At 36.0% G+C, this 9,891-nt stretch overlaps 1 protein-coding gene across 1 annotated transcript in view; it reads right to left on the bottom strand.

Moving 5' to 3' along the window:
* Positions 1 to 5,169: 5,169 nt before the first annotated feature.
* LOC145665865 (uncharacterized) overlaps positions 5,170 to 9,891 on the bottom strand; it is a 124,911-nt gene continuing 120,189 nt past the window's right edge. The window contains exon 19 of the mRNA XM_081732978.1: positions 5,170 to 5,365. Coding sequence (XP_081589104.1) covers positions 5,238 to 5,365 — 128 coding nt within the window. The 3' untranslated portion in view covers positions 5,170 to 5,237. The remainder of the gene's footprint in view (positions 5,366 to 9,891) is intronic.

Genomic DNA, 9,891 nt, shown 5'->3' with positions numbered 1-9,891 from the left:
GAAAGAGAAATAAATATATACGGTATATGTATAATATTTCATAATTTTGTAATTATCCCTAGTATTCACGAAAATATATTCATTCGATAGGAATATTACCGGCCAGTTCATTGAGATTCAACGATGCTATGCAACCTTGCTCGCAATGTGGCGATAACGATAAACCATGCTTAATCATAGCTCATGTGAATATACGTATTTCCTTAACCCTTAATACCACAAGGTATTTCAGTTACGCAAACCCGCAAGGTGTGTCCAATGGACACATTGCGATTTTTCACCTCATTTCGTCTTCAAAACTTTAATATTTTATTTTTCTTAACTGTAATTTTGTAAAAATATGTATTTAAAATCAATAAATTCCAACATAAGCCTAAAATATAATGTTCAGTGTTTCCAACCCCTTTGTATTATGAAAGATAAGCGACAACAAATTTGTAAAAGTAAAGACAAATGTATTCTTCATAGATATATTTTTGTATATTATTGACATAACATGAATTAAGTTGTACATTGAACATCAAAGTACTCTCATAGAAGGAAAAATATATAATATACAGTGTTTTCATCTCTTTGTACTTCCAAAGATAAACAACTACATTGCAAAACTGAACTCTAATATTTTCTTCATAGATTTGTTTGGTATTGTGACAAAGCATTCAACATTTCACACATTTTTTATCATTATATTTTACATTCTAATATAAGACAAAACATATATATTGTTCAGGGTTCCCATCCTCAAGTATCTAATGTAAGATAAACGACTCATTTGAAAAACAGCACAAATATTTTCTTAGTACATATGTTTTGATATATCATTGACATTAAATTTTTGTATATTTCCCCTTAAGAGTTACCCATGGAGCATTTCAGACACTTTCTGTTAACACTTGAGTGCTCAGAGCAGACATTCCTGTTGAAAATATCACATGCTTGTCTCTGCATTCTGCACTTTTGGTGTTACACATGTAACATCTTCTCTTGTGCGTAGATTTCACTGTGCCAAAACCTGTAGATGATACACTTGTCTGAGCTGCCGAAGCATCACGTGTACGATCTACGTGCCGAAGCATTTACGTCGATTGCAGTAAGAACAGGTCTCTGAAGTCCTAATTTTCTTCTTCGATGGATTTTAGGGAGAACCAAGGATTCCGCCAACTCCACAAGAAATATATGTCGTCTCGAGTTCGCTTTTCTTATGTTCCACTGAGGATTGATATTCAACCACACAACATAGGAGGCAACAGCAGATACATCCAGAAGATTCATGAATAATGCTAGAGGCCATCGATTGGTTTTCCTTTTGCAGGAGTAGCAGTGTACTAATTGATCTCAAGTATCAACGCCGCCTTTGTTTCATTATAATACAGTATTATTTCTAGCTTCTTTTCTTTATCAACAACTATATCGTCAGTGTTGTGCATGCTTGACAAAAGAATAACAGCCTTTTTCGTTTTTGGACAATAGGAAACTAATGTGAAATCACTTGTGAACCCGAAGATAGATGATTGCTCAACCCTGTTCTTGCTTGGTTTGAATTCTTCAGGAACAAATAATTTATTCTCTCACAGTGCCTACTATTGTTAAGCCGTTTCTAGTAAGGTTTTACCGAGTTCCCTGTCTGTAAAAAAATTGTCACAAGTTATATTTCTGTTAGTTCGATAATATGGTTCGCCTAAGGATAAAACAACTTCTGTATCTAACTTATTTGCTTTTTTTCTTCCTTCTTTGCCTAAGTACGGTATACCTTTCAATGGATAATGGATTTTGGAGTCACTTATCCATCCAATTTTCATACCGTACTTATCCGGCTTTGACGGCATGTATTGTTTGAAAGGACAACGACCTCTAAAGGGAACAAGCTGTTCGTCGAGTGTTAGACAACTACCAGGAAGATAATATTTTGTTAAGTTTTTGCAAATCTTTTCCGAAATGTCTCTAATCGGAGCAAGTTTGTCGTTCTTCCTTCTTGCCGATCTAGTAGTTTTACAGTCAAACCTGATGAAAGACAGTAGATCAATAAATCTATTATAACTCATAGTGGCGCGAAATAAAGGTGGACCGTACTTCTTATTCCATAGGGACTTTAGTTTTTTTTTTCATTTCAGATGACCAGCAGTCATAAGAAGTCCAATAAATGCTAAAACTTCTTCAGAATCACACATCTTCTACACCTTTCCCCTCTTTTTTCCCTATAGACCCGATTAGCTTCTGCATTTGTGTTTGTAACAATATCACTTATAATATCATCCCCAACGGATAAGTGGAACACATCTTCAGGTGTCTTTATTTCACAGTTAGCAGGAAGAACTACTTTATTGCAACTACCTCTAACAATATTTCGTGCTTTTATTTTGATAGAAGTTGGAACGTCCTTATTCCAACGGGACTTACATATTCACTTTTACTTACATATTCACTTACACTGAACGAGAAGGGACTTGAATGTCATTATCACTATCCGAAGCACTTTCTTGATCTTCATGTTCACTTACATTACTCACGTGATCCGCCTCACTCGAATCACTTTCAAGTGTTCCATCGAAAAGCAATTCTTCAATCAGAACACGATACATCATCAGCAAGTATTTGGTCCGATTTCTGTATCATTCAGCTTTTTTTTGCCATATTTACACATAAAATATACTCACAAACACAAAGGAAAATATTTCAAAAGATAAATAATCTGGTACAACACCTACCAACACAAAAGCGAGGGAAAACAAATGAATTACTACACGCACATAACAATATTGTCAGCCATATCTGTCAAGAAAGCAACTACATACGACAGATAGTTTACTAAAGTTTATCAACATAAATATCGAAAAGGAGACAAACAAAGAAAGAAAACACGAAAGGAGAACGCAAGTAAGAAAGAGGGGATGATAAAATGTATGATAATTGATTCAAAAAATGAAAATACAATCATTCAATACATTTTAAATATGTTTCCATTGGACACATCTTGCGGCGTTTACGAACTAAAAGATTTAATCCCGCCGTATGCAACACAAATCAGCACCAAGAACGAACTTACTTTGGTAGTGTAATGCTATTGAGTAGTTAGAAGCATACCTAAAAGGAAAAGAAAATTTTCAAAATAATAAAGATACAGCTTCGAAAAATTCAAAGCTGTGTGTCCATTGGACACACCTTGCGGTATTAAGGGTTAATTTTAATGTTATTGTTCTAAGATTGTTATGTCCTGCCTTCCTCACTGTGAAAATAAGTACTATTTGTGGCGCATAAGACACTCCACATTTTTTAGACCTTTTGTGCTTCCTAGTATTCACGAAAATATATTCATTCGATAGGAATATTACCGGCCAGTTCATTGAGATTCAACGATGCTATGCAACCTTGCTCGCAATGTGGCGATAACGATAAACCATGCTTAATCATAGCTCATGTGAATATACGTATTTCCTTAATTTTAATGTTATTGTTCTAAGTTATTGTTATGTCCTGTCTTCCTCACTGTGAAAATAAGTACTATTTGTGGCGCATAAGACACTCCACATTTTTTAGACCTTTTGTGCTTCTTACATCGCAGATGAAGTTATTGGAGATTATCAGTGCGAATTCAGACGAAATCGACCAAATATCGACAAATACTCGAAAAGAAGTGGAAATACAATACCCCGGTACATCAACTGTTAATTGATTTTAGAAAGGCTTACGACTCGGTTAAGAGAGAAACATTGTACATCATTCTTACAGAATTTGGAATACCGAGAAAGCAAATTAGATTAATTAAGGTATGTTTAAATGAATCCCAAAGTAAAGTCTGGGTAGGAAACTTTTTGTCCACGAGCTTTCACGTCGAGAATGACCTGAAACAAGGAGATGCGTTGTCCCCATTATTATTCAACTTTGTCCTGGAATACGCTTTAAGGAAAATCAAAGATGATAACCAGGGCCTAGAGTTGAACGGTATTCACCAGGTTATGGCATATGCTGATGATGTAAATTTAATAGGGGATGACAGGGGAACAATAGAAATAAATGCAGAGGCTTTATTAAACACTTACAGGGACATGGGTTTAGAAGTAAATGAAAAGAAAACTAAATACATGGAAGTTCGTCAGTATCGTAATACGGCAAATTATACAGGCGTTAAAATATCGAATAATACATTTGATCAAGTAGACACTTTCAAATATCTAGGATCAATATTAACAAACAAAAATCACATTCACGAAGAAATTAAATGTCGACTAAAAGCAGGGAATTCGTGTTATTATTCAGTTCAAAATCTCTTGTCGTCGCGAAATTGAAGCTATAAATATATGAAACGATAATCATGCCTGTTGTTCTGTATGATTGCAAAACATGGTCGCTTACTCTGAGGGAAGAACGTAGACTGAAATTATTTGAGAACAAGATCCTGAGACAAATATTCAGACCCAAGAGAAACGGGAGTGGGGAATGGCGGAAACTTCATAACAAGGAACTACGTAATTTATACAGTTTACCAAACATTGTTAGGGTCATCAAGTCTAGGAGGCTTAGGTGGGCAGGTCATGTAGCTAGGATGAAAGAAAGCAGAAATGCTTTCAAAGTCTTGACTGGAAGACCAATCGGAAAACAACCATTAGGAAGACCTAGGCCCAGATGGGAGAACAATATTAAGATTAACCTCGCAGAAATAGGAATACAAAGTAGCAACTGGATCGAGTTGGCTAAAGATAGAAGTCAATGGAGAGCTTTTGTGAACCTTCGGGTTCCATATGCCATAGAGTTAGTTAGTGCATCTTACACGCCAACAAATATATTATCTGATTTTGCATTGTTTCATGATATATTTAACAACACATATATGTTACGAATGTTTTATTTATTAAATTATTAAGTATGTTAAGGAAATTGATTTCACCGTCAATTGGCCAAGTACATCGATGCTTTGCATGGACCAGTTGTACAGCTTACAGAATTAAACACGTTCATGATTGCAAGATCACATGGTTAGAGATCTTTGATTAGTGTACGAAAATAGCCACATTTTAGATATGGCTATGGTTTAAATTTCAGATAAAATAGCAAAACTATCCAATTATATGTCCTATCTTTGGTACTACTTTGGTGTAACGAAGTAAAAACGAAAATTATTAAGTTGTCTCACTTTTAATTAAAATTACTAGTATTTAATAAATAAATACAAAATATAAATATACAGTATATTCATGCATATATATATACAGATTCTTTGGATTAGCTCGGCTTCTGCTTCATCACTGTTTCTTAGTAGACCATTGTGTAGAAAAAATGAAAATGGGACGAATCATCATAAAATAGATGACTTCCATTACACTCACAGAGCTAGCTCCCAAAAACAAGGAAAACACTCCGGCGATTGACACTATAACATAAAAGAAAACAGAAATAGAGTACATTAAATCTAATATTGAACAATATATACAATGCTTATAACAAACATGGAGGATAATGCAATTTACTGAGATATTTAGATATTGAGTTAAAGCTAGAAATTTCTTGTAGCAATAACAAATATAAACATATGCAAAACATGTAAAATTCACTCTTTCGCTTCATTACATTATTTTGCCTTGGGTTGGTTGAAAAAAAATTCACAATCTCACTTAAGTAAAATATGCTATTAATTTTTGGTAGTCCTTTCCGCAGGTCTAGTGGCTAGCGCGTGTGTCTTTGGTGCACATGGTCCCGAGTTCGATTCCTGGTGGGAGAGCACAAAAAATTAATTTCACCGTCATTCCTTTCCATTAATCGTCCGTCGTCTTTAGCCTAAAGGACGTAATCTTGGCATGTTAAACTTTAGAAAAAAATTCATAGTTTGGGCTATAGTACCAAGAGTTTTACGGTGCTAATATTGAAATAAGGTTTCAATAAAGCTGCGTCGCGAACTAGAATGCCTGAGGAATGACTCAGGTGAGAATAGGTACTTTTGGAGTCGAGCGACTCCCGTCTGGAAACTTATAAGTAGGAAAATAAGTGTTTTCTTTTTTTTAAAAAAAAATGAGGGAGATTATTGGGAGAAGGGGTTGGAAGGAAAGATTCTACGAATCACAGTACCTGTTGACTATCCAAGCTCGCCTAGGCTCCTTGTCGTCCTCCTGGAGATTGGTAGTGACTATATCCTTGTCCTGCGATAGACATGCAGAGCTTTAAAAGTCTGAACTAATTAGCCTAGAAGTGGCTGTATCTCAGACTCACGTCATCGCTCGAAAGACGGATACAACGCTGACAGACTGTTCACAAGAACGGCTGTCTGTCCAATAGACAAATTTGACTGACTCTTGTGCCACTGGGCTAGTATCCCCCATAAGACTGAAACTGAAGATCTAAAATCTTCCGATAGACTGACTGTCTGTTAACAAATCTCTCCGGCTCACTGCCTGCTTCCGGGTTGGCTTGGGATTTTAAAGCCAAATTCACTTGACGTGTTGCTGATAAGATGAGTTTCGTGTCGACAGGCACTTGACGTAAGAATGGTTAGATAGAACCCTCTCAGTTTTATTACATAAAAGAAATACACTGACGTAATTAATTACATAACATAAACAAACACATTTTCAACTCTGCAAGAAAACATAAAAGAACGGAAGAAAACATATAGTGAACTCTCAGACTAAAATGAATTTCATTACTAAGGTTTGTTCTTCCGTGTGTTGTTATTCTCTATTCTGGCAAACAGGTCTATGTAACAAACAAACAAACAACAACAACAAAAGTATCACAAAAATAACATCAATTACCTTGCAATGAGTAATGTTTCTTGTTTTCCAATCAATCGATAGTTTGATAGGTGGGTGATCAATACTAATCAATAAACGATAAGCACTGATATCTTCACAATTGTTTTAAATTTAAAAAAAAAAGAAATAGTAAGGAGTTTATGCCGCATAAGTAAAGTTCTTGCCGATAGTTGTTTAAAGATAAAGACAATTTTATTTTACCATTACAGCATCATTTTACCATTACCGTTATTATACATACCATTTTCTGAATTCAGAGTTTGTATTAAATAAAGTTACACCGTGTATTTCGGAATCCCAAACATCCTCCATTTTTTAAACAAAGGGTTACAAAAAAAGAATATTCATCACATACCGAGTGTATTTTCAGAACAGTATAAAACTGCACAAAACGTCAAATCAGAGACATCGGGCCGCGGTGGCTCAGTGGTAGAGCGTTCATCTCTGGTGCACGGGGTTCTTGGTTCGATCCCAAGTAAGCTTTGTGGTGAACAAACACCGTGTGCGTAGGTTTCCTCGGGGTTCTCTCGTTTCCTCCCAGTTTCTTCATTGCACCATTTCATTCATTTCTAATCATCACCGTCTCTTTTAGCCTAGCCGACATAACCGTTGGACATAAACTTTGATTTCATTTCGTTTTCAAATCAGATACAAGCTTCTTTTAGTCTTCCTCACTGGAAGGTTCCACTGAATCTGCGAACGTTCAAGGCCAAAGCGGTAGGCGAGGAAGAGGTGAAGTTAGAGCTTCAAGGAAGTTTGTGATTCTGTTCAGTTAAAAAAAAGAACTTAACATCATACGTTGCGAAAGCAAGACAGCCTCATATTTTGGGGCACGAAATTGCGGCGAAAACCTCGTCTTGGATTCAAAAATACGCCCAGATACTATCAACACGCGCAGAAAAAATAACTTTTACATTGTCCAAGATCAGGGTGTCTACTAAAATTTCAAATTGAAATTTCGTGACTTTTTCATGACCTTTTCTTTACCAAATCATATAATTTCGCAACATTCTCAAGAGCAAATTTGGATGCGAATTACGCCGAATGTTTATGCATGCGATAGAAGCGTGCTTTGCTTGTGATTTGGTAGCGTCTGAAGCCGACCACGGACATTTTTGGTGATGAATTTTGACGTTTTATAAAACAAAATTTTCCAGTCTGTGCTTATATTTATACAGATAAAAAAAATCGTGACCCGAAGGCTAAATTTCGTGACTTTTTCTTGACTTTCATGACCGTTTTCTGATTTCGTGTCTTTTCTGGGACTTTCGTGACCGATAAACACCCTGAACATGGAAGTAACATGTATCAGGAAGAAGAAACATATATGGTAAGAAATTATGTAACATGCTAACACACTGTAATAAAAAAAAAAAAAAAAAAAAAAACAAGAAAAAGTATTTTTTAAATTTAACGAGTTGCTGAAAAATGTATTTTTTTTTTAAACTCTTTTTATACTCTTGATGGGGTTTGTAATTTGGGCTTTAGTAACATGTAATTATGGTTTCTACTTGACAATTCTAATATCATGTACGAGAATTGTTACATAAATTCTAAGCCTAATCAAGAAATGTTACAACTAGACAGGTAATACTTTTAGGCCGTATTTATTGAACCTTTTTAAGACGTTATTCCAAATTTGGTATTAATATCTACGTTTATTCTGTTGTTACAGGTCCAAAAAGACAGAAGAGTGAGCAAAGTGTGACCAAAAAGACAGAAGAGTGAGCAAAGTGTGACCAAAAAGACAGAAGAGTGAGCAAAGTGTGACCAAAAAGACAGAAGAGTGAGCAAAGTGTGACCAAATGGAGAAATTGAAGGCGAGTACTGTTTATTGAATATTTCCACAAGAAAAGTTTTAAAGCCGCAGGAAATCGACGCCGACATAGTTGGTACTTTAAGTGATTGTGCCCCTTCATATGCCACGGTGAAGAAATGGGCAGCCGAACTTAAGAGAAGAACCTCCATTAAAGGTAACACTCGATGAGGAAGGCCTGTAGAATCACTAACTCAGGACAACATTAACATAGTGCATGAAATCACCATGAATGATCGGCGAATGATTATCAGACAGATTGCTAAGACAGTGGATTTATCTACTGCAAGCGTTAACCAAATTATCACCCAGCATCTGAAAATGAGCAAGGTTTCCACGCTCGACTCATAACAGTAGATAAGACCTGGGTCCATCATTACCAAGCAGAGTCCAAAGTTCCAAGCAGTGGAAACAACCCTTATTCCCCCTGCAAAGAAGGCCAAGTCACTGCCCTCAGCTGGAAAAGTAATGGCTAGAGTATTCCGGAATTCAGAAGGGATAGTGACGATGGATTATCTTACAAAGGGGCGAACAGAACAGTGACTGGGGAGTACTATGCAGATTTTCTAAGACAGCTGCGTGATAATATTCGGCAGAAGAGGTTGGGAAACTGACAAGAGGTGTGCTTCTCCATCAAGACAATGCCCCTGGTCACAAGTCAGGTCATCGCAATGGTTAACAATTGACGATTGCTGGTACGGATTGGTCCTCCTCCCACCTTATTCGTCTGATTTGACACCGTCTGACTTTCATCTTTTCCCAAAGCTTAAAAAGGAAGTTGAAAGGTGCTCATTTTGACACTGATGATGACGTCATGCATGCCACAGGTAAAATTTTACACTCCTTCTACAAATCATTTTTACCAGTGGCATTAACGCACTTAAACATGGATGGACAAAACGTGTGGACTTGTTATAGGACTATGTTGAAAAGTAACACTATCTATAAACTCTCTGCTGCTCCGTTCATAGGAGGCATAGAACTTTTGTAACAACTCTCGCGTATGACTTAAGGATGCAATAACTCAAAGAAGAAAAAACGTAGCAGTAATAGGGGATATAAATGTTGATTTTTTGAAAACTGAAAAGATTGATTTTAAATTTAATGCTATGTTAGAAACATATGGCTTGAAAGCAATCGTACGAGCACCTACTAGAATAACCGAAAATAGCAAAACAGCAATAGAACAACTTCTGATAAATGACTTAATATTAAATAGTCATGCTAGGGTAGTAAACACTGGGTTTTCTGACCATCTCGGTCAACTCTTCACTATTAATGTACCAATAAATAAAAGTACGTCTTTAAAACGGGAACAAGAAAAAATACACGCAT

The sequence above is a fragment of the Thermobia domestica genome, chromosome 12 (genome assembly GCF_964235325.1).
Source record: "Thermobia domestica chromosome 12, izTheDome1.hap1.1, whole genome shotgun sequence".
Classification (NCBI taxonomy): domain Eukaryota; kingdom Metazoa; phylum Arthropoda; class Insecta; order Zygentoma; family Lepismatidae; genus Thermobia; species Thermobia domestica.
This window is presented reverse-complemented; position numbering and strand designations above follow the sequence as displayed.